This window comes from Dermacentor silvarum, chromosome 11 (genome assembly GCF_013339745.2).
Source record: "Dermacentor silvarum isolate Dsil-2018 chromosome 11, BIME_Dsil_1.4, whole genome shotgun sequence".
NCBI classification, from domain to species: domain Eukaryota; kingdom Metazoa; phylum Arthropoda; class Arachnida; order Ixodida; family Ixodidae; genus Dermacentor; species Dermacentor silvarum.
Genome location: NC_051164.1, coordinates 82,525,294 through 82,550,403, shown reverse-complemented (window position 1 = coordinate 82,550,403; position 25,110 = coordinate 82,525,294). Strand labels below are relative to the sequence as shown.

The following is a 25,110-nucleotide window of genomic DNA, read 5'->3' as shown; positions in this document are numbered from 1 at the left end:
TTCGGGGTGATCGCTCTCCATGCGAGCTAACCAGGAGGATAGCAGATCGCCGAGCGCGGTCCAATTAGTCGACAAAAACTCGAAGCACAGGGATATTGAATGTAGCAAATCAACCAGATGTGTCCTCCCTGTCCGTTCTTTGTCGTTGTGTGCTTACTGTAAGCCTACGAAAACGACAATTGTATCGCATAATGTGAATTCTATAAACGTCAATTGCTAAACTAGAGCGTCACTATCGCTTTCATTTTACACGAGAAGGTGACGTACCTGAGACTCAGCTTTGCGTTACGGATGTCGTCGTGCGGGGTCTCCAGAGCGAGCGTAGACGCGAGTGCGGTGTTGCCAGTGAGCTCGTAGTTGAAGATGAAACGGTACATCTTGTTCGACGACGAGATGGCCTCGACGATGATGTTCGTCACAGCGGTAGAGTAATCGCCGGAAATCTTGAACTCTTGCGAGGCGTAGCGCGGGAAAGGAGTGCGAATCTTCAGGTTTGAGTTGACGCGGTTGCCTCCCGACGAGTCGGTGAGCTCCAGGACGTAGATCTCGTTCGCCGCGTGCTCGTACTGAATCTTGATAGAAGTGGGCCCCTCTAAGCTGCGCACGATGTTCAGACGTTTCCCGTTCAGTTCGGGATAGATCGAGGTGGCGCTCAGGTCGAACTGCTGCATGCCCCGGTCCTCGTTCCGGTTGTACTCGATCCTGATCTGATCGGCTCCGCCCAGGGTGTAGCCGAACATGACGTTCGCCGACGTCTCGAGACGGGTGTACGACAGGGAGACCGTCCTAGGTGTCACGTCAGTGCCACCGACGCCGAATTCGATAGAGTGAGGACCCCGAGCGATATCGTCGCTGTAGATACCACTAGCGGTGATGCTCAGGTCGTTGCCGTACTGGAACGTGGCGCTGTAACGGGATCCGGGCCGCCCGTCGGTCACGGTCTTAATGTTGTTAGTGCTCAAGCGTATCCTCCTGTCCGGGTACCGGTCCGCGTCCCAGAGGAACTCGGCCTGGACTTCCATGCTGTTCCCGGGAACTCCCTTGACCTGCATCGTCGCCACGAAGGCGTTGATCATCGCGAAGAGAGGTCTCAGCTCGGCGGCGTAAATGGCGCTCTGGGCCTTGGAGGCCTTGGAGAGCTTGACTTTCAGCATGGTGCTGTCGAAGCGGAACTCCTTGAGCTTGTTCGTGTTCTGAATCGAGATGCTGAGGAAGTTCTGGCCGTTGACCTCGGTCGAAGACGTGGCGTCCAGGGTGCCGCGGGCCGTCCTGATCTTGGTCCTGTGCACGGCCGGCGTCCTCATACCAGGGTAGCTGAGCTTGTACTCGATGTCGTGCAGGCTTCCGTCGGCTCCGCGGCGGCTGATGATCACGTACTCGGTGGCGATGCTCTTGCCCTCGCGTCCCCACTCGACGTTGGTGCGTCCCACGTACTGGTTGGGGTTTCGCTCTTCCACCTGGTCCGAGTAGAGGAAGCGGAAGTGACGCGTCTCGACGCGAGTGCTCACGAGGAGTCGCAGCGGGGAGCGTGACTCGAGGTTGTGGTTCATCTCGATTGCATCACTCGCTCGCCGTGGCTCTGGACCTCACCGTTGAAGGTACCCTTGGAGGCGTCCTGCAGGTATCGTCGATGGGAACGCCCCGGAACAAAAATAGACGCGAAATTAGCGCTAGTAACGACAATCGGATGCTTTCAGCACATCAACGTTCTACCGCTAGATCACCGCCCACGCCAGCCACTGGTTAACTTGCAGTGCTATGGGCATTCTTCAACAAGCGGTCTGCAAGCTGCATGAGCCCTATGGAGCTTATCTGGTGCTCATGACTCTCCTACTGCCGGACCCAGGAAGGGGCTACACGTACATAGTAACAGTGTACATAAAGGTAACATAAAAGAAATTCCTGCTTTCCAATATTGGCCTCCTTCATGCCATGGCTGAAGGGCCGAAGACGGCTCGTCACGCGACAACCGGTATCGCGTACGCTATACTTAAAGACACCCTGTCTATGTGCTCTGTGCCAAGGCACTTATCTGTGAAGAAGGGGCCGAATGGGCCACAACACATTGCGAGACATTTACCAGTAAAGTTTTACCTTCTCCACTGAAACCATTGGCTGTAGTTTAAAAGCACGGACTCACGGACTACAGTTGTTAATTCATTGCGTAAAACACGGCGCAGAGACAGAATGCGGGACGGATTGAAACGATAAAGACTTCGTCTGCTCCATTCGCCATGCTTTGCGTCATTCTCTTGTACAGTTATGAGAGTTTGGAGTTTCTCATATATTTTCATACACCGCAGTGAGCAAAGTGTCCTTTCTTCTTTTCTTCAATTTTTGTTTCTTTGCAAAAGCTTTAACTTCCATAAATGTCTATAAGCCTCCCCACATGCAATCCCATGGGATAAAAGTTGTATAAACAGTGATAAAGTGCATCAGACTGACTGGCCCACATTTCGGTAGTTGGACCTACCTTTGTCAAAGGCGACCTCGGCATCCTTGACGTGTTCGTTATAACCGGGTTATCGAGTGACGTCACTCTACTAACTCGTTACAACTAGCACCCCAATAATGACAAGACCACCTTTTACAAAGATAGGTTCATTTATCAAAACGTCGGCTAGCAAGTCCGAGGCACTTTACCCCTGTTTATACGACTTTTATCCCACAGTGCGTTTCCTTCTGTGGCCCCAATCTTGACTTTGTATTTCCATACCTGTAGGTCTAGCATAGCGTTGAAGAATCCGTTGAAGTCAATGTCCCACACGGGAGCGTAGATGACGAGCCGACCCTCGCTGCTTGCCTTGCTTCCCTGCCTGTACTCGCCGTTCTGCTTAGAGATGGTCAGCACATGGATGTGTCGCTGGTCCTCGTCGAGGTTTTCGCCCCACCAGAGCTTGATGTCGTGTTCATTGTGCTGAGCTCCTGGAGCTTTCTGGAAGTCGGTGGTCACCTGTAAAATAGAAAGTGTTGGAAAATTTTACACGGCGTGATCTAGCTATACGGCTGAGTAACAGCTTTTCTCGGATCATTGGTCAATACTTCAAAAAATAACAACGCGCTCCAGCCAGCCAGACAGATATGTATCGGTTGGGTTTAGACTATGTGGAGTAGGAAAGGCAGGGAGGTTAACAAGACCTTGTCCAGTTTGCTATCCGACATGCAGGGAGGGCGAAGGGGGGGTGAAAGAGAGTAGTAGTAGTAGTAGTAGTAGTAGTAGTAGTAGTAGTAGTAGTAGTAGTAGTAGTAGTAGTAGTAGTAGTAGTAGTAAACGTTTATTAGAGATCTACAGATAGCCTGCGCACCGTAAGTTTGTTTCTACAAGGGAGGCCCGGTTTGCAAGCAGTAAAGCAGCAGTAAAGAAGCGTTTCTGGTGGTACTCGTGCGCTAACCTGGCTGTACTGCATCCCAATGTTAAGGTGACGCTCTCTTGGCTCACATCCGCGTGTGACAATGCTCTCGCGCTACGCATGCGAAGACATGACCTCACGCGTCCTAGTCACCGTTATCCGGAACTTGGATGGTTCCCTTCTTTACTCTGTCCTTTTACTCCGGTGCCTCCATACCCCCTCCCCCCCCCCCTTCCCTGCTGACCCCTTCCTTTTCATTTACTTATTTTTAAAGCGCAGCTCTTCGGCGCCCGTTCCTTCGGCGAGCGTCGATCGGTGGCGTAACCGAGCGAACGACCACAGCGAAAGATGAAAAAGCGAACGCGGACCGCAGCGGGGGATGAAAGACACGAGGAGGAAAGCGGAGAGGAGAGTGCAGCGGAACTACGAGGCGGAAGTGGAGGCGGGGGGTATGGCTAAAGGATGAGAAGAAAAGCGTGGTGCGGCGATGATGGCTACGAGATCGCGCCAGAGTAGCGAGCGTCGTCTGAGGGGGGTCTGTCGGCGGCGGCTGCTGTGAATCCCGCCCACGCGTCACCCACGCGCTGGCTCTCGCGATCTCCAGATTAAGCGAGTCAGTCGCGCCACCACTTTGCTCCCTTTGCAACGTGCCGCACGAGACAGACTGTGCGCGCCAGCCAATATATGGCGAAATGAAGACACGTATAAAGCTGCGCTCAAATTTCGCCTTAGGGAGCATCGTAATCGTCGGTGAATGGTCTTTTTAACTTTAATAAACAACCGATTGCTGTTACTACACTCGGTCAGCGCATACCGCGACGTACCTTCCAGTTGTACTCGGGATACTCGCTGAACTGCATCTCAGCGTTGATGGCGCTCTTGGAGATGTGCTTGGTGCTCAGGTCCTTCGTCTTGGCGTCCAGCTTCGCGGTTTGCTTCCGCTGTCCGCGCCGCTGGTACTCCAGCGTGGCGGACGTCACGACTGTACCCTCCTGAGGCTTGGTCGATAGCGAATTGAAGTTGATCTCAACGAACGGTAGGCTCGCGGCAAGATCCGCCTGCATCTTCTTATCATCCACGGAAACGGAAGCTGCGCGAAATAAAAGAAAAACAAAAAGCGTCGAAATATTGGTAACATTCACTGGTTCCAAGAATGGGCTAAAAGAAAGGAATCCACTTGTTCCGCGGGTTCCCGAACAAGACAAAAAGGTCACGAGAACTTGAATTAAATTCAGTTAAACTGAAGTTCTATGCGCAGAGGCTTCTTTACGTAGATTTAGGTGCACGTTAAAGAATCCCCATGGAGTTAAAGTTAATCCCGAGCCCTGCAACACGGCGTCCTTCAATACCCGCTCTACAGTTTCCATACGTTGTTAAAATCCCGCAGTTTAAACCTGAAGTTTCTCTCTGGATTAACCTGGCTGCACTTCCTCAGCTCAATTCTCTCTTTCTCTTCTCGCTCACCGTATGAAGGAGTTCACCAAAGTTGAGCATTGGGTAAGTTAGTGCAGCATTACAAAAGTTACCCAGCGCAGCAGGCATGGGCCAACAAGAATGGACTGCGGCGCGAGTGTCCAAATTCAAGTCGTGCATACTTTTACGTACTTTTGTGAGTGGCTTTTCGTCGTTTTTTTTTTTTTTGACTGACTTTAATTTACTTATTTTTTTACACAATGTTTGCTGTCGAAACCTGAATACATGTTTTTTTTTCCCCTTTTGTTTTACAGGCCAATGAAAACAGCTGATTACTTCACTGCGTATTTTTCTCTTTATACTGCGAAAGCTTATGTCTAAACTAATCTGCACCTGTTTTACTTTATTCGCAGTGTTTTCGTCATCCTTTGTAAGAGTCGTCGACCTCGTCATGCTGCTTGTAACAGGTTCTAGCCTACGGCGACCCAGAAAATGACTTTGACATCTTTGCCATCCCTTCAATTGTCTGTCCGTGTCTGTTCCTGTGAGAAGCTTTTTTGTTCTTACAGCGAAGCTGTATATGACGAGGTTCTGGCTGATCGCGTGCGCGGACAAAACGACGCGTGGAACAACAATTTTCGGCGTCGAAAACTCGCGTCTCGTTCACTTGCCATATACCAAAATTGGCATGGAAGGGTACGAATGTATGAATAACATGACTGATAGGTCATAACATCAATAACATCACACGCTCGTCAGTTACGTCACGATTAACAATAATAAAATCACGTGTGGTGCATAGTCGCATTGGATATGCGGGTATGAGCCAGGGATAAGAAAGAAAGAAAGAAAGAAAGAAAGAAAGAAAGAAAGAAAGAAAGAAAGAAAGAAAGAAAGAAAGAAAGAAAGAAAGAAAGAAAGAAAGAAAGAAAGAAAGAAAGAAAGAAAGAGATCACGTGTGGCTCATACCGTGGCCGCACATCTTAGTTTTGCTGGTTTACCATCTGTACGTGGTGCATGGGCGGTGAATTTTTGGTGAAGGAGGGGCGAGCCTTACCTCTCAAGAAGGTTGGCTTCTCGGCTGGCATGTTGGACTGGAGGTTCACGGAGAACGCTGAGGGGCTTCCGTCGATCCTGCCCTGCACTATGACCGGCGCCGTCGCGGGGCAGCTCATCTCGAGCCTAGGCTCGAAGTACACGGTGTCGAGGCTGTCACCGTAAGGCACGTCCAGCCTGATGAAGTAGCGACGGGTGTCGTCGACCTTCGCCTCCAGCATCGCGTGAGCCGGGCTGCTTTGCGTCTTCAGCGACGCTAAGTAACCGAAGTAAAAAGAGAAAATAATATACACGACGCATGTAAGATTTGCGGGTTATGCACTCGAGGTTCTTTGAAAGCAATCGCCGTAGCCGAAAAGGAAGTTTTTTAGCTCGGCAACTACTCCGGCTACCCATACGCATGCTGCTTTGCGAGTCTGCGAAGTGCTAAGTTGCAAAAGCGCCGTTGCTTTTAACGACGGTGCTGTTCTTAGTCGAGCGTGCGCCGTCGATGACGGCACCGTCACGCAGGAGCAGGGCCGGAGAGGTCACGTGACCCGCTCGCCGGGAGGAGGGGAGCCGACCAATCGGAGCGCGTGCCGGGGAGGAGGAGGAGAGGCGCCGGGGTATAATAGCTGGTGTTTGCACCGCGCGCTCTTCGCGCGATGGACGCCGCTCGGCGCGAGCGGCACTATGCAGATGCATACGCAACAATCGCAGAAACACAACGACCAGAGCTCCGCTGTTTTGACAGATTTCACTTCGTGGAACTGGCTGCATTTTTTTATGATCCGCCAGAGTATAGGCACGTGACCGTATGTGAGCGACGGGACAACGAACCTCTGAGCGTGTGTTTGAACGTTTGAAATGTTTTTTCGCTAATTTGTATCATCTCTTCCGTCGTCGAAAAAATTCTCCAATTTTTTAAACACTTAGTTCCAGCTAGTTTTTACACGCGTTCAGCTAACATGTGATACATGCCACTGACAGGCAACGAAGCCCAGATGCCAGAGGTTATGATATCAGCATTTGGTGTTTCTTAACCTGCTCCTACAAGGTGACGTCAAACAATCACGTAGACCGGAGAAAATTTCAAATGTTTTCCTTCAACGATACGCGGCTCAGTTGTCCCCTCTTCTACAGAATATATTCGCCTTATAGTTGGAAACAGCTGAGCTTCCTGGTGACTGGCTGGGCGGGGAAGTGAGGATGCCTGCCCATAAGAACGGAAACGAACAGATGATTGAGGCGTAGAGACCCATAATAAAAAATGAATCAAGCCACGGCCTTTTTGCGTACCAAAAAAGCATTGTATCATTATGAGGTGCGCCGCAGTGGGAGACTCCAGATTAATTGTGACCCCCTGGAGTTCTGAAACGTGCACCCAATGCACGGTACACGAGCGTTTTTTTTTCTTTTTTTTTTTTTTTTCATTTCGCCGAAACCTTTTTTTTTTCATTTCGCCGGTCGCTGATGCACTCAAGGTACTGCAACGACGTAGCACTCCGCTCCCGTACACCTGCGTAACGTGGGTACCCGGACACGAGGGGCTAGAGGGGAACGAAGCGGCCCACACCGCTGCCCGCGAGCACGTCAGCCGGGCTCCCCTCGCCCCACACGCCCTCCGACCCGCGGCAGAAGAGGTGGAAGCCGTACCCAACAACTATTCGGCGATATTGCAACACTACAGGCTCGAGCGCCGCGTGTACCCTCCACCGCACCCAAACCTCGGCAAAGAAGAAAGCGTGGTCCTCAGACGCCTACAAAGTAATACCTACACACACGGCACTATAATGCACCGCCTCTACCCGACATCCCACAGCTACCTCTGCCCACTATGCAACGTCCCCGACACCCTGGCACACTTGCTCTTGGAATGCCCGTGGCATGAAGACAGCGAAATGCAGCCGGAAATGGACGCTAACAGAGCACCACAAGCAAACGAAGACCACCTGTTTGAAACGTGGGAGGCCAAGCTCACCCTCGGGGACCTGGAAGACCAACGACAACTCGTCGCCAGGGCCAAGAGGGCAGCCAAAGCCAGAGGGTTCCTGGACTAAGGAACCTTCCCACCTCAGGGTGATACCGGGCCTCGCTCGGGACACTGTTTCAATAATAAACGTTTCTCTCTCTCTCTCTCTCTCTCTCATTTCGCCTTCATCACCTCCCAGAAGCGCGCGGGATTCAAAGTGGATGGGAGCATTAACTGGTCAGGCAGTCGAGATATGCAAGAGACGTTTAGAATATTGGCCGAAAAAAAAAGCAGTAAAGTGATTGACATAACCGACGTCGTTACACGTATAGGTAACTGCACAACATAAAGATATAGCGGTTTGAACGAAGACAGAAAATATCCAAAATGCTAAACTGCGATAAATGTAGTTCAACCTGATAGGATCAAGCAGGCTAAGTGACTATTTCGCCGCCACGTTTCAAAGGGAATGCAAGTCTATGCAGCATTCTTAAGGTCACGTCAACTAACTATCATCGCGCGCCACGAGGAACCGGATGAGCGGGCACAGAACGGCAGCTGCTTTCGGCTTAAAGTTGTCCACACTGAAGCAACATTAGGTATATAATGACTGGTAATGTGGTGGCGCCGCGCTGGACCACTGGTCCCCATGCTTTGCGGAACGGCCCCGGGCAGGCATTGAAAAATACGGGAGGCTACATTAGAATGCACAATACTCTCTCGTTAATGATTGGCTGAGACAAGTCCAAGCCATTGCTGTACTGTAGGCAGTCGTTGAGACGGAGTGTACACGTCAATGAAGATTAGTGTCAACCAATCAGCCGGCTGCGTAAACCAGTGAGAAGGTCTCGCCCATTGTCCCCCACTAGTCCTTCCGTGAAGCTCCCGGAGATTCGGTCGCGGCGTCGCGCGTAGAGCGATCACAGGGGGACAATGGGAGGGAGCCTTTTTCTGATTGGCTGAACGTGAACCGCACTTTTCGTTACACCGCAAGGAGATGGCGATATTGAATATCTGATCTCGTCTATCGTCGGAGCCGTGCAATGAGCAGGATAGTTGTCGCACTTACTCGACACTTCAATCTTCTTCATCGGGCAGTGGTACAGGAAATGCATGGTGTTCTCGCCATTGAATGGTTTGTTGATGGCGAGTTCGATGAGGTGCTTGCGCTGGATCGCGGAGCCGGGGGTGTCGAAGATGAACTGGTAGAATAGGTTAGGGCTCTGCGGAACACAATGAGGGCAATAAAAAAAAGACGCGTCAGGGTCGAGTCTCTAAAATGTCAGAGAAGTAAGCTTCGCACTTGACATACAAGAGGTATATAGAAGAGAAGAAAGGCAGAGAGGTTAACCAGACGCATGTGAAGGTTTGCTACCCTGTACCGGTGGGGAAAGGGGTAAATAGGGAGGAAAAGGGGAAAGAAAGGGACTGACAAAGCACTGTAGTTACGCGCACACGTGAAGTCTGTCGCAGAGACTTAACAACTTGAAGTACTGCAGTAATGCTCCCGTTGCTTTCTGCGCCAGCGACGCGCAGTCATGGTCCAAGGATTTTCATTTCCGAAAACGATCTTGAGTCGAGTCGCTTTAATGCTGTACGGGGACGTTCACGTTCGACGTCTTAACCGAGGACAAAGGCATAAATGGCGTTCCTTGCTTCCGCAAGAGATGACATATATGGCTTGAAATGACATCAAACGCGTTTTATAACATGCCTTCACAAAGCACAAAAGCTGACAGATCTTCGTGCAACTCATGTGCCGCATAATGCATCAGCGTTTTCGCCGCTTTATCATTCGATGATAATCCACCGTCCTCCGCATGATGCTCCTCCTCCAATATATGACTCGGAGCTGACTCACCCCTCATGTGATACCTGACGTCACTGCGCTCCTCCTACCTGTCCGGGATCACCCTGCCTACTTTCTAACTCGGTGCTCAAAACGCACCGACGTCTTGAATATGGGACCCGTCGAGTAGTCTGATAAACGCGAACGCATAAGACAAAGATCAGAGGGAGAGAAGGAAAAGGACGTAGGTTTACTGCCCTAAACTGCGTAAAGTAATCGACTTGTAAAACCTTAATGGCCACACGGAAATGTGAGTTCTGAGCACTACTCACTGCCCGCCTTTGTTAGCAGAGTTGAAGATACGCTTCCAGACAACTTTAGCAAAAAAGAAGAAAAAAAAAGAAAAGAAAGAGCTACAAAGAGACTTCTGGATATCGCCATATAAAACATCGCTTTTTTATTATTATCACAGTGAGAGCAGAGAGCTGGTAGCACGGAAATGCAAAACATGTGAAAGTGGCCCGCCTCTACTTTTTTATTATTGTTCTTCACTCTTCTTGATTTTATCGCATTGTTTAAGGAAGAAAGCGACCGTTTAGCACGAATGAGTTGACGGAATAAGACCGCGCGACTGGGGAGTTCGAGAACCTCACCGAAGTGTCCATGGGGTACTTCATCTTGATCTCGTATCCTTCCATGGCGAGGTCGTTCTTCTGCAGGATGATGCTGAAGTCGAAGGGGAGGTTGAGTCCGCGGTAGTTGAAGAACGGCTTGGGCACCTTGCCCTTCGCGCAGATGCTCAGGCCCAGAGCCTTGGACAGGGTCTGGGTGCAGCCGTTGAACTCCTTGACAGACGGAGCCATCAGGGGAGTTTCCGTCTCGGCCTCCACGGAGTAGATATCGGTCCTGGAAAGAATGGGGTTGATATGGCCTCTTCGCGGAAGTCCCCGTACACTTCCTTCCATAAATCGAACATCGTTGCGTACTAAGTCCCTACCCTGATATTTACCGCGCCTTCTTCGCAGCGCTGGGTGTGCTCTCCGACGTATTAATGAGAGGTCAATGAATCGTGCTAACAATGCGAATGCCTGTGCACTGTGCGCCAAACGTTTCGGGCCATCATTGCAGCTGTGGCTACACCACGGGTCTCGAGCAAACTGGAGTCAATGAATACAAGAAAGACACATACTGGCATGGCATGCTTGGTGTTCTAGCCACGCGCAAAACGGGTGGCGCATGCATCATCGCACCCTCAGTTACCTTACTTAATTGGAAAGAAGGTTGATTACCTTGCGCTTTATGCGCGAGCATTGAATAACAATACTCTGGCTGGACGCAGATAGTCATGTTCTTCTTCTGGTCACTAGGACAGGTACGTAAGTTCTGGCACGCTTGCAGTAAATTTCATATGTCCCCCCACATTGTATTGAGGTAGTCACGTTACGTCACGTAGGTATACGTTACGCTAAAACTACTCAGCTGAAAACCGTGCTAGTTTGATGCAGTGGCGAGCGAACGCAATCCCTAAACATGCTCACGACTAACATTGCGCCCACACTTGCGTCGATATCTTCGTAGATATGGTCTCCTTTACGAGCGGTGAAGGTTACGATGAGTTGCACGCGCTCATCAGACCGCTCTATTAACTCAACCATCGGACACAACACGCGAGGACTGCCTCACTCACTTCATGTTAAGGATCTCCTGCTTGTCGTTGCGAATGTTGTACTTGAAGTTCATCTCTCCGGTAGACTTGATCTCGATCTTGCCGTCAAGCGCGGTGGAAGTGTGCATGGTTGACGAGACTCGAATGCCACGCTTGGCAACGCCGGCGTCGATTGACATCAGGCCGCTCATGTCGACTGATGCACTGCAGAAGCAAAGAAGCAAAAAAAAAACGAACATTTATTAATCCCGCCGATTCCCATGAGTATATGTAAACGTCCAGAGCGTTCAACTGTCTGAAATAAAGACGCTTAGATGGATGTCAGCAGTTAAGAGCAATGATCGCGTTCGGAATCGCAACGTTCGAGTGTGTCATTCTGATTAAGTTCAAGAAGCCTAACGTCCAGATGGGTCAAGGGCCGCCCCTGCACGCCATGTAACCCCCAGACCTAATCCGTAACCTTGGCCTGTGACCCAGAACTTGAAGACCCTGTGAAGTCTCCAAAGTGCTGGGTGGTGCAAAGGCTACACCAACCCGATTCGTAACCCCGGTCCCAACCCGTAACCAGCTCCCGTGGGCCCAAAGCCCAGCACCTGAAGACCCCGTGAAGTGCCCAATGTGCTACATTGAACAACGTCGGCCCAGCAATGACCTCACTGGCAGCGCTGTATTTGCAAAGGGAGGCAAAAAGAGAAAGCCTACAAAGCTCGTTCACGTTCACTCTGGTGCCGCTATTCTGTCGCGATGCCAGAGGCTCAGCCGCAGCAAAACGGATGGGGAATGAATTCTAAATCGAAAGGCAGGCATGAGGACATTCCGCCATTAGAGGTTCTTCACCTTGGCTTGATGAAACCCTCGATGAGCATATCTCCAGGAGCGTTGGCGAGGTTTATCTGGCCATCGGTCTTGAGACCGCCTGTGACGGTTGCCTTCAGGTCAATTCTGAAGGGGAAGCCGGTGACGGTGGGCACAGTCACCGTGGTGTCGACAAGCATGGCACTGCGGGCGATGTCGTTCTGTTTCTTGCTCATGATCTGCAAAAGAACAAATAAATAAAACCGCGAACGCTAAACATAATCTACTTGGCACTGAAGCTGCACACTGTACGCATCTCTAAGATTGTTTCCTCATCAGCCGGGAAATAAAACAGAACCACCAGCGTTTTACCGCAGGTTCCATTTAAAAAAGCATGCACTTAGCTCATACTGCACATAGAGAGAGTGAGTTAACTTTATAAGTCTTAATTGTCGAAGGTAAAACATTACCCGAATAGCTTAATGTACACCCATTTTGCACTTTATATAAGTACGATGCTAAGTTTCAATATCAAAGTTTCAGCATGCTAAATTTCAATGATAAAAGTTCCTCTTTAAATTCTTACTATGTAAAAGAAGAAAATGCGAACAGAGTATACGATGCAATCCGCTGTCGAAGTTCGTTGAGCTTCAGTAAATCGCACTCAACAAAGACAGTTTCAACATAGAATAGAACGTGATTTCATGAAAGAAATTATTCTACAACCCTAAGATTACCAAGCCAAAAAAATCTCTCATTTCTCATATGGCGAGATTGTTGTAAGAGAGGTAATTCATTGCGTTTCTCAAATGCCATGAACGATGTAACGTATCGATGGCAAGATCGGATAAGCTAAGTGAGACCAACCTGGTCCAGCCAGCTGTTTGTTCGTACGCCGTTGGCGAAGTTTGCGATGTCGTCCATGGTGGGCAGTTCGAACCAGGAGAGTTCGTTGCCGAACATGCGGAAGTAGAGCGAACCGCTCGGTTCGTTCGCCTTCACGATGTTGACCTGCAACAATCCAGTCAAAGTCAAAACAAGAAAGGATCCAATCCTAAAGCACCTGAATAAAATTGGTCCCATTTAGTAGATGTTTTCACGGCGTTTAGCGTCATCCCCGCGTGAATAATACACTTGGCCGACTTTGGTTGTACATTGCAGTATCAGACGACCAAGTGATGCAGCGCATTTTGTTTACCGATGTCGCACGGTCACTTTAGATCGCGATCAGGCTCGATCAGGTTTGAGCTCGATCCGGATCTAGTGCTGCTACACCGTCACTTTTGATCGCGATCTTGCTCGATCCGGATCCAGATTATCGCGATTCGTGCATGACGATCGAGGCTCTTGATCGCGATCATAGGCTGACGACCATGTAGTCCTGAGAGTTGCCGACGGTCAGCAGACGATCAGCAGACGAACAGCAGACGAACAGCAGACGGTGATAGACTTACCCACAATGACAAACGAAATAATACTTTATTGAAAAAAATATTTTATATTAAAATTTTTATAGCATATTTGATAAGTGCTTTGGACCCACTCTATTGCGTGAGAGCTCACCCAAACTACAGATCCCCAACCTCGATCCGGATCGGATTTGGACCGTGTAGCAGCGATCATTGTCGATCGTGATCAAGAAATTCGATCCGGATCGGGTACGATCGCGATCAAGAGTGACCATTGTGACCCCGGTATTAGAGTGTTATGCGTATGTTTCGACGCGTTCTATGTTCTCTATTTTGCCACGACGTATGGTTCGTTGCTTATTAACATAATATGAAATTATCAGCCTGGTCTGAAGGCTTGTTCTTTGTACCTGTACATGCAAACATCACTAATACATAAACAAGTCAGGGACGTGCGCGTACTTACAGTAACAGGAAGCAGGCAAAAAATACGCATATAACGATGATATTTCTTTTTGCGGGCAATAAGCCAGTCTGTAATCATGCAACTTCTCACAACTGGGCGTTGACACCAGATTGACATATTTTACACAATTCACTCACAAAATTAAACCCAAAACCAATGATATCGAACCGTAACGTAACAAGAAGCAATTAATTTTTTAACATTGATGTTTCGAGCTGTTCGAAATAAGCGCACCTTGTCGTCGAAGATGTCGACCTTGGTGTTCTTAGCCGAGGCAGCGCGGCGAGATCGGCTCAGGTTGTCTCCAATGCGGTTCCAGAAGGAATCGACTTCGTTGGTCCTCCTCAGTTGCGATTTGGGCGCAAGGAGGCTCTCCAGCATGTAGTCGTATCCCTCTGCGCGACCGCCAACCTGAACGACAGTGGACAGGACGACCACATCAACACACTCGACATAAGATGAACAGAAATAAGTTCATAGTAGTGAAGAACGGCTCAACCACGGATAAATTCACTGTCGTACTCACCGATACATCACATTGAAGTACCACTCTTTACGAAGGTAAATTATATTTCTACGTTTCTTCATTTATACATCTACTCTTAGGATTCACCTGAGCAATACCTTCAATGGACGGTTCCCTGCAATATTCGATAAAGTTTCACGCTGTACGAAACCAAATTAGTCATCGACACTTCTTCATTACCCGATTGGGTCGAAAAAATCTGAGTAAAACGTCAAATGAATGTCATTATCGTGCGTTCATGAAGCCCTTTATCACTACCGAATCTAAATTCTACCTCCTTGTTGAATCCGTTTATGATTTATGCTAAAATAAGGCATGCACAACCTCTTATTACTTCATTTATTTAGTCATTATCTAGTCTCTAGCAGTAAACTGATCTACTTCATGTTCGACGCATATTGTACACTACCTTTAGCAGTTAATAGCCACAGTACCAGCCACTTACGGTTTAACCTTGATACATTCTACAGCCCAGTTACTCTATGCTCACTTTGGGTGATTAATGAGTAATCACTCAACTTGAACGTAGAAAGAAGTAGACCTATAGCAAGCAGCAAGAAGCGCAGCAAATGGTTTTTTTTCCGCTGACAAATTTAATAAGCGTACCTCAAAGATGTTGATGGAATGCGAGAAAAGGTCCACGGTCAGGTTGAGGTCGATGGACCGCGGAATGAAGGACTTGGGGCTGTAAACGATGTTGCCCTCGGCGGTGCCACCGACGTTGTACTTCTCGGACAGCTCGGACCACTCGATGTTCTGCGAGGATTTGCGCGCGTCGCTGTCGAACTTGCCGGGCACGTAAATGCCGGAGACCAGGGAACGCAGCGCCATCTTGGTGGGCGACTCCGTGTTCTGGAGGTTCTTCAAGTGCGACCAGATGAACGAGCCCACTGGGAGAGCAAGAAAAGAGGAAACAACATGGCGACAGGAAAAACACTGGCGGCGAAGAAGCAAGTCGGCAGGTGAGAATATAAGCGTGCATTGTTTTTTCTAGTAATCTTACTGGTGGTGTCAGCTTGTAAGGGCAGGATCGTAGTGTAATGGTGTCGTAGTCCGTCACTTTGAACACAAGGAACGAGTCAGACGCTAGCACGCTTTCTCGGCGTCAAAGAGACGGTAAACACGCAATATATAAATATGCACTGAAAAAAAGGACTGCCAATAACTAATAGAAAAGTTACAGGGCCCTTTAACCTCTGCGACGGGAGATGTGCTCAAAGAACCGGTCGATTAAACTTTGATTGATTGATTGATTGATTGATTGATTGATTGATCTTAATGTCTCAAAGCAATGAGCTATCAGTACGTTGTAGTTGGAGGTTTCTGATTAACTCGAGTGTCCTTGCGTGTTCTGAAACCCTATGTTAGCCAAAGCAAGCTCTAGAAGCGTCGATTGAATAAAAAAAGTAAACGTTAGATGGTAACAAGACGGTAACGAGTTCCGCGTGAGACTGACGGTTCGCAACCTACCCTGATTGATCTCCTCCTTCTCGAGCATTTTCTTGACGTCCATTACATCTTTCATCGTGGGGCATCTCATGATACCGAGGTAAGCAGCGATCCTGATTTCGATGTCCTCACTAGGGGTCTTCATCAGCTCCGAGAGCTTGGAATGCATCTGTAATCAAGCGACAAGAACCAATATGAGCACGGATCAAAGAAGTTGCACAAATTAAATGCAAATCTAGAACAACAACTTCACTTTTATCAGCAGAAGCGGCCTAATCGGGACCACCACATGTGTTTCTATTTTTAATTTGTTCTTCAATTACCTCTCTCCTTGGCCAATGTGGCCTGACTTCATTCCGCTGCATTCCATCCCAGAATAAGTTTATTTCTTTTGGCGACACTTTTCTTACCTCTGTGGACAGCCGAGTATCTATTACAGTGCTTTCTTCTTCCCAATTTAAACTGAACCATATCAAATTCTCATATTTGTTCTCTAATCCGTGCTGCTCCGGTTGTGTCTTTCTATGTTACCCCTATTGTTTTTCTTTACAGTGCATCACAACACAAAATGTATCGGAGCAAGATAAGGGAGTAAGTTTCAGGATAAACTCGAATCTAACCCGTGAAATCGCGGCAGCGTAGACAGACGTGGTGAATAGGTGTAATAGTGTAATAATGTAAAGGTGTAATAATAATAGTGTAATAGGATATGATGTAATGGGTCTCGAGACCATATGAAACGAGAACAGGGCTGTTCAAACGTAGTTTTTGGTACTGTTTCACGCCCTATTACACCCTTATTGCAAACCAACTAGTCCAGAACAGGTATTGAAATGTATACAGGAAAAACATACGCGGACATGCACGTTGATATATTGGCACGAAAGTAAATTAGAAGAAAGAAAACATGAGCATGGAAATATTCCCTCAAAGCAAAATGTACAAAAAAAGGGATGGAAAAAAGGCATTTGTTCAATTAAAACCGCGACATTTGATGCCCTGTGCCACGCAGTGAGTGGCAAATCTGGCATCCACCTTTTGGATTTCAGAAAAGCTTCCAACTTTTCTCTTCGCAACTCAACCTCCGAATTGCGGATTTCCACAAAACTTGTTCCGTTAATTCGTAAAGCTCTTGTGCATACCTCTGGGGCACAGGCCCTTCTGGTTGCCTGGATGGCTGCGATCCGGATGGGCAGGGGACTGTTCCCTGAGATGGCGCACTCGATGATGGTGTTGATGCCTTCGCCGTAGTATCCAAGGTTTCCGAATCCCTTCAGAGCCGTGATAATCTGAAGGAAAAAGAATAAAAACGAAAAGTTACTCAGCGACGAATTCGGCTGCTTTTATTGCTTCGTTGTTTTACTCCCTTTAATTCTGTAAAATTTTATATATCTGCTGTTTTCAGGAAGCAACACCGCTGCAAACGCGTGGCGTTACAATTTTTTTTTTCAAAACCTAATTTCCAGGCAGTTTCTTTTAATGAAAAAAAGTTATCACCGTGACGGCAGTTTTGCGTATGTCTTTCGCCTAATGAGCACACTTGAATATTCGACGGGCATATTAAAAGAAACGAAAAAAGCACACTGAATTACCTCTACATCTTCATCTAGATGGCCCAAAATCAAACTTTAATATGGCGCAGATAAAGCGGTGAAATTTTATTCAAAACAGTTTTCATTGCACCTAACTTGACGAAACGAGCCGCTAGGATCTCCGTGTGCATTCAGAAGAGAGCTGATCAAGTAAATTTTCATACTTTGTTAGAGTTAGCCGCTATTACAAAACTGCGTGAATTTTTTTAATTGTCGTAAGTCAACCGTTCTGCGTGACGTCGGGACGCTGGCGTACCTTGTTCCTCGATGCAGCATCGTCAGCCCTGCACTTGAAGCCGAGCTGCTTGATAAGGGCACCTTGCAGCTCACGGATCGCCGGCACGTCGTCGCAGTTGCCGTGGTAACCGCGGCAGAACACGTGGGCCAGTGACGTCACGGCGAGGATGGCGCTGCGCGGTGCGCTGGCCTTCTTCACGAGAGGCTGCGGAGACAACAAAAAAGGAAAAAGCGCTTTCATCAGCAGACAACAAAAGAACCGTGTCATCGACGTCTTACGATACACGGATAGCCGTTTACGCTCGTTCAGTCTGCATCAGTGAAGTACAAGTACCAACAATAAATTCTCGAAAGAAGCCGTACGCCGAATTACATTTGACTTTGATCGAACTAAAGCGCCGTTTCGAGCGCTTTACTGCTAGTCTAGCGTCATCTGAAAAAAAAAAGTGTTATGCATAATTGATGAGCTATGGACTCACAACAAGGATGGAGATCATTCCTTCGGTCGGGTAGCTGATGGAGCTGATTCCAGAGATCCATGCCGTTGAACGGTCTGCGTGTTCGGCCTTGTTAATCAGCTCGACAGTCAGCTTCAGGGAGGCCTCAGTTCCGACAAGAGGCAGTGCATCCAGGAAGAGATGCCTGTAGAACAGGAAGACATGAGAAGTACAACAAGTTTCTCGATTGAATTATTTAGTAGTTTATCTATATGGATCGATCGATCTAGACAAAACGACGAAAGGTCCAGACACTTAACTCGCTCTGCCTCGTGACTGAAGAATTTCTCTAAAAAGATCAAATAAGTAATGTTTGGTCATTGACATTTATATCGTAGGGCTAAGAGCATGTGGCTCATGTCATGCTCCGTAATATAAGCTTCAGTGACAGCTTTTGACTACCCGGCGATAAAGCTTTAACGTGCGTCCTTCGCAGAATATAGGAAGGTCATACTGAAATACATACATATTTGCTGCTAAACGGAGGCACTGGAAATAAACATTGACGACGGCACCCTTCGTATGTGTCCTGGCATCAGCAAAACTATGTCTTTGACGAAATACTAATTACGCCATGAAGCAGATTTTTTTCTGAACACCGTACTGTTCAATCGCCAGATCATAACGAGCTTCTAGTTCCTTTCTTTTATTTTTCAATTGCGTAGCTTTCTGAGAAACTCGCATGGGTTTCTTTCGTACTTGCATGCTACTTTTAGGTGGATGACAGATATACCACTTCATTGCTCTGATTCCTTACAAGGACGCGGCTGTCACAGCCAAGTATCAAGACCTCAATGCTATCGAAATCGGTACTGCAGAACGTCATTGCCAATTGCAAATGAACGGCAGTGCAGTATTAAAAAAAGCCACATTAGAAAGCAACAATAGCAAAGCCACTAACTATCAACGAGAACGGAAAAACTGGTCATGTTTCGTCAACAGTCAACACAGTTGACTGTTACGCAACGTAACGAAGAAGAAATGAAAGCGAAGTTAGGAGCTGACTGAAGATGATGAGTCCTTTGTTTATTTTTTTTATTTTTGTAGGTAACTAGGGGAATATAACAAGCGCGTGTCTGGTATCCCACTCCGATTTACTTTTCATCGTGGTCTGCTACGAAGATCGTGTTCGAAAGCAGGACTTTCCTTTGTAAATGCAGATCGCAGATCGAGCAGGACGAAAGCAGATCGAAAGCAGATCGAAAGCAGATCGAAAGCAGGACTTTCCTTTGTAAATGTCTTTAGGAACGTCACTTCACCATCTAAATGTGACGAGCGCGGCGTCCGAACGACGCATTCCAAATAACAAGGACGGCTATGCAAATCGGCATAACTTTTTTGTAATTTATTGTATTCATTCATTTGATTGTTTTCTGTTTGCAAATCGTGACCACTCGGCACACGCAATTTATATAGATTTCAGGAAAACCAGTGCTGCGTTGTCAAATTCCCACCACCTCCCCCTCCCTTCCCCCTCCCCCCTTCGCCCACACTCCGCGTTTGCGTCCTGACCCTACCAGGGAGGATGAAGCGGCCCTGTGAACCAATCAGCGCTCACAAGATGGCGAATTTGGACTTTCATCCATGTTCAGGACCCTGGTGACGAAAAGACGGCAGTACGCGCACTCACTCGATTTTCTTGTCGAAGCACAGTTCCCCGGCGGACACCTTGCTGTAGATTTGCTTCAGAGCGGGCGGTGGCAGACCCCGGATGGCAGCCACCAGACGAGCGAAGATGCCGCTGGCCTCGGGCCGGATGTCTTCGTGGCTGCTGCGGCAAAGGTCGCGCAGCAGGCCGATGACCTCCTTCGGCTCGGTCTTCTCGGCACGGGTCACGCTGTGGTCGAACTTTATGGTGGACTTGATGCTCACCGTCTCTGTCGAGAACGAACAGACACAGAACCCGTGGTTCAAGCCACAGCAAGAGGTTCAAGCGAGACAGTATCAAGTGAACAGGAGATTAGAAAGAACAGCCCGAATGTTCGTACTGAACTTTCGTCAAAGATTGGGACCCCTTGAGCTGCAGGCGTTACTTGGCCCGTGGACTAACACTGCCAACGCATCTCGCACAACGAAGGCACTTTTGACCTTTTATTTTTTAGAGACACTGGTCTTAATGGCATAATTTAGTTTGTTGATTGTTGTGGTGTGCTTGCGTATCATTTCATTTTTCATCATGCCCATCAGGAGATACGTGCTAGGCATGTCGTCAGGCAAGCCTCTCTAGGATTCACTATAGTTTGTTGATTGTTGTGGTGTGCTTGCGCATCATTTCATTTTTCATCACGCCCATTAGGAGATACGTGCTAAGCATGTCGTCAGGCAAGCCTCTCTAGGATTCATTAAAGAGCCCTAACTTTCTCTATCTCTGCTTTCAGAAAATTCAGGTAAATGGTGACACTCAAGAAAAGAAGAGGCGTCTCCGAAAAGCCCAGGTGTCCGCACTGCCCCGAACGTTTTTATTAAACTCTTAAACGGAACTCTTCATTCTTAAACGGGACACCCAGTTCAAACTTAGTCACCAACTGCAGCAGAGATCTGCATTGAAGGCATACAGGCTACACTCGTATGGAGAGGTGTATGTCTGGCACTTAATATACGAGGCCCTTTTTTCGATAAAGTTGGACAAATGATGCTATTATGCTGGCTTTTTCATGATTAAAGTGCTCACTTTAATACTGACACATACTGTATAATATACCATATGGCATTGGCCAAATGTACAAGCCTCCATATCAGTTCTGCTCTCAAACTTTCACTGCAACTCTGCTCTTAATACTGGGATACCTAGGCCGTTCCACCATGTTGCAACAATTAAAAAACACGAAAAAAAAGAAAGAAAAACTTTAGGCCCCCTTGTGCAGCACATCCATAGCGCGACGGACAAGAATGTGCATCGGTTTGACCTCCTTGCGCAGACGGCGGTTCTGCTACGGCAGACTCAGGGTGCCCTCTTTTATTTTGGTGGAGACTAGACTATAGTTAACATAAAAATTCGTACTAAAATGAGGCTTTCTGTATTTTTCGCCCTACTAAGGATGCCTTATCTAGTCAATCAACATTAATGATTGCCATTACTCACTGACGACGATTTACTTGCTTGCTTCTGCACAAGGTAAGAATGCATGCACCATTACCGTAGCCTTCGAGATTATCAGACACGACCGCACTTGGCTTCTCGAAACTTCTAAGCGTACGCTTCTAGTCGCCATTTCTTTCTCAGAACAATCTCTACAATGCCACCTGTATTCCTAATCAGCTCTGTGAGGGGCCTATACGCTGTGTCTCCTCCCGTGTCTCCCAGTTGCTTCAGCTTCCGGTTAATCAACAACAGTCACACCAACGACGCGAAACACCAGGCTACACGCCTTAGACAATTCTACTCGTTTTCTATCTCCTCGCTCTCTCTCTCTTTTCATCCCAATACTCCCTTCCCCCAGTGTAGGGTAGCAAACTGGACGTGCGTCTAGTTAACCTCCATGCCTTTCCTCTCTTCTATTCCTCTCTCTCTCTCTCTCGTCGTAGAAAAAAAGTCAGAGAATGGTCTCGCACCGGGCACGGGTTTAACCGACGGGAAGATCTGCTGCATGATCAGAACGCCCGTGGATGTGACCGTGGTTTGTTCGCGGAGACCCCTGGCGGCGAGGTGAAGGAACTCCTGCTCTTTGCACTCGGCCTTGGTGATCCAGCGGTTGGCGTCCACGGTTTGCTGGCAGATGAAGCTGCCGTTCGTCATCGGTATCGTCTGGAACGGCTGCGTAGACAAACACCGGTTGTGGAACGTGGATTATCTTACATAGTGTGTCCATGCCACGTTTGCGCATGCGTAGAGTACTGAGGTAAATGTACACGGTTAAATCACAGCCACATGAGTAGAACACGTTTTATGGATTAGTTTGTGCAGTACACTTGGCTGTCCTGCTGTCTTTGTGTTCGTTACAAGGAGTTAAGGCGAACCTTTCATGGGACCAGTTGGAGCAAGCGTCGTGTTTACTAGTAGAGGGGTTTAGCAAGTTATAACATCGGCCATGGTTTACAGGTGCGCTAAAGCTCGTTTAAAAGCCGGCTGTGAGGTAGACATTATGATCCGCGCAATAACATTCCTTCATTCTAAACACTCGGCTTACTTGTCATCATATTTCACACAAAGTTGACTACGGTTAGGCTGTTATGTTTACCGCTACTTTTGTCCCTGTCAGCTCAACTGCGACGTAGCCCTGCTCTGTAGGTTGAATGTCACACTGCAAAGAACGATGGCGCCTACTCTTTACCAGACGCTTCATCTCAAGACAGCCCGTTTGTGCAGAAAAGCCAGCTTTACAGTTCGTAACTCAGGAATGTTAAGAAGAGGTAGTGCTAAAGTAATGGTCAGTCAGCATAAGACACGCGCCAGTCCTCCAGAGTGGTATAGAGAGAAGAACTAAAGCATAAAGTGACAGACAGTAGTAATAACAAATAAAATATGCGTTTAGAGACAGAGAAAAATTTAGCCACAGTGTCGCGGTGTAGTGTTACGTGAGCTACAATCCCTCAGCTACAACTGACCGATCCAGTGATTGATTGATTGATTGATTGATTGATTGATTGATTGATTGATTGATTGATTGATTGATTGTACTGTCAGGAAGCTTCATCTTCCCTATGTGGGACACCGAGTGAAACGCTTCGGTTTTATTTTCACCAGTTAGGGATTCTTGGAGGTTAATTTGGAGGTTAACAAAGAGGCTCGAGAACAAGCTAAGGACCGCACAAAGAGCGATGGAACGAAAAATGTTAGGCCTAACGCTAATAGACAAGAAGATATCGGTGTGGATCAGAAATCAAACGGGGATAGCCGATATTCTAATTGACATTAAGAGAACAAATGGAGCTGGGCAGGCCACGTAATGCGTAGGATGGATAACCGGCGGACCATTAGAGTTACAGAATGGATACCAAGAGAAGGGAAGCGCAGTCGAGGGCGGCAGCAAACTAGGTGGGGTGATGAAGTTAGGAAATTTGCAGGCGCAAGCCGGTATCAGCTAGCTCAAAACAGGGGTAATTAGAGATCGCAGAGAGAGGCTTTCGTCATGCAGTGGACACAATTATAGACTTATGATGATGTTGATGATGAATGTGCAGTAAAGTGTCAATGCATCGGCATTCGTGCATTATGCCCCCATCGGAGTACGACTGCCATACCACGGCAAGAAATCGAGGCACCGACCTTGCGATCAGCAGCAGAACAACGTAACTTGCGAGTCAACGCGATGTGAGAAACAGACGTGCGTGAGCCGCCCAACGTCTAAACATATCACAAGTTCTGTTATTTTTCACTTGTAAACACCTCAGTTAATGCGAAATACAATCAGTAAAAGATCCCCAAAGTAAGCATAAATATGCAGTAGAGGTGCCACGTGGTATACAGCTAAGCCACGGCCCGTTGCTCACTGACATCACTTTTGATCCCAAATCTACACCTAGCGTAAGAGAGATATTTGAAGACGGTGCATTATTCTTGACCACTTTTAGATTTCTTAACGTCCACGCGTGTGTGCTTTTTCCTTTTACCGCAGAAGCGGTTTTGTCTCGAAGACTCCCGCAAACTTCAGTTCCGCGGAAATTACGTCATCGCCCAACATGGTGGCCGCAAACCTGTCCGCTTCATGTCAGACAGGTAGCTACTCCTGTTGTAGACTTCCGCTAGCCTTAATCTCACCTCGGCAACGACGTTATTTTTTTATTAACTTAAATTAGAACATAGCAGCAGCTGCCGGAAAAACGAGCATATATAGCCACTGAGCCAACTCGGCGAGTCAAGACACTCCCCACTGCAACGGGATAAACGCCACTGCACGAAAAACGGTTCCTCGAATTTCGAAAGATCGCTCAACAAACGGCGCCGATCTTCGCTCGTTTTCCTTGCCAAAGCACGCGTCGATAAGCGTGGCACAAAGCGCCAGAGCAAGAGAGGTGCCGCGAGGTCATCGCATTGCTCGCGCCCACTGTCAGCCGAAGCAAAAGCGACCAGCTTTCGTTATCGGATTCGCGGCGCTCGTGACAAGGTCGTTCAATGTCTGTGCCGCGCACAGGCGTTACCATTCTCGAAAGGAAGGAGCAAAAACACTCCACAAGGGTAGAACCCGCGCTCTCTTGAACTTTGCTCGCGTTGTCTACGCGGGCGTTTTTCCTCGACTTAGCTCGACTCCTCACAAAAACTATCGTACGCCGGTTCGTCAACACTGCCTGCCGCGGAAAACGTACGCATAGCGTTCAGGGTCCCGTGTCGCAAAAGATCCGGCGTCGGCGTCCAGTGAGCGAGAATTCCAGCATATATTTAGGTATATGTATGCGCCACGCCTAGCTATATGACATGCGCTATACGCCGGCTATATCGCCAAACCATTCTATCACTAATGTTGCTCGTACCTTGTCTTACATTCTTGGCAAATTTACTCCTCGGAATCTTGAGAATGAATGCCCACAAAAAAAAAAAAATGTCATCAAACAAAACACCGACACGTGCATGCCTTTTCTGTTGAATCTTCTCAGACTGAAATGTTACAAAGTGCGAAACAATAACGGAAACCTGAAAATGATGTCATGTTTTGGCGCGGCTGTGCGATACCTCCGGGATCGGCCCACGCGTGAGGCCGCGTTTCTACCAGAAAGCTCGCCTTCGTGCACAGCGTTCGCCGCCAGCGTTTCCCGGTGAATATTACGGTTACATAAGCTGCAGTTGCCGGGAAGTGTGAGAAGCAGTCAGGCATCTTTGAAGGCTGTCGCCTTCCACTCTTAAAGGCGAAGCTTAAGCGTCCTCCAGATTTTAACAGCGGTGCCGGCCGTTAGTCCGTGATTCACGAACAGAAAATGCGGACCGATCCCGGCGGTAGTGCAGAAAGGGCCCAAGCGCAATGGCACATACCCCTGTGAAC

At 48.1% G+C, this 25,110-nt stretch overlaps 1 protein-coding gene across 1 annotated transcript in view; it reads right to left on the bottom strand.

Annotated features, from left to right (window-relative positions):
• The window catches only part of LOC119433437 (apolipophorins-like), a 77,503-nt gene that overhangs the window by 28,248 nt on the left and 24,145 nt on the right, over positions 1–25,110 (bottom strand). Inside the window, 18 exon segments of the mRNA XM_037700643.2 lie at positions 268–1,555; positions 1,558–1,615; positions 2,717–2,953; positions 4,175–4,440; positions 5,821–6,075; positions 8,840–8,993; positions 10,213–10,465; positions 11,247–11,429; positions 12,063–12,259; positions 12,888–13,031; positions 14,130–14,306; positions 15,028–15,311; positions 15,892–16,039; positions 17,013–17,159; positions 17,719–17,904; positions 18,179–18,341; positions 19,827–20,073; positions 21,749–21,950. Of these exon segments, the coding sequence (XP_037556571.1) occupies positions 268–1,555; positions 1,558–1,615; positions 2,717–2,953; positions 4,175–4,440; positions 5,821–6,075; positions 8,840–8,993; positions 10,213–10,465; positions 11,247–11,429; positions 12,063–12,259; positions 12,888–13,031; positions 14,130–14,306; positions 15,028–15,311; positions 15,892–16,039; positions 17,013–17,159; positions 17,719–17,904; positions 18,179–18,341; positions 19,827–20,073; positions 21,749–21,950 (4,589 nt within the window).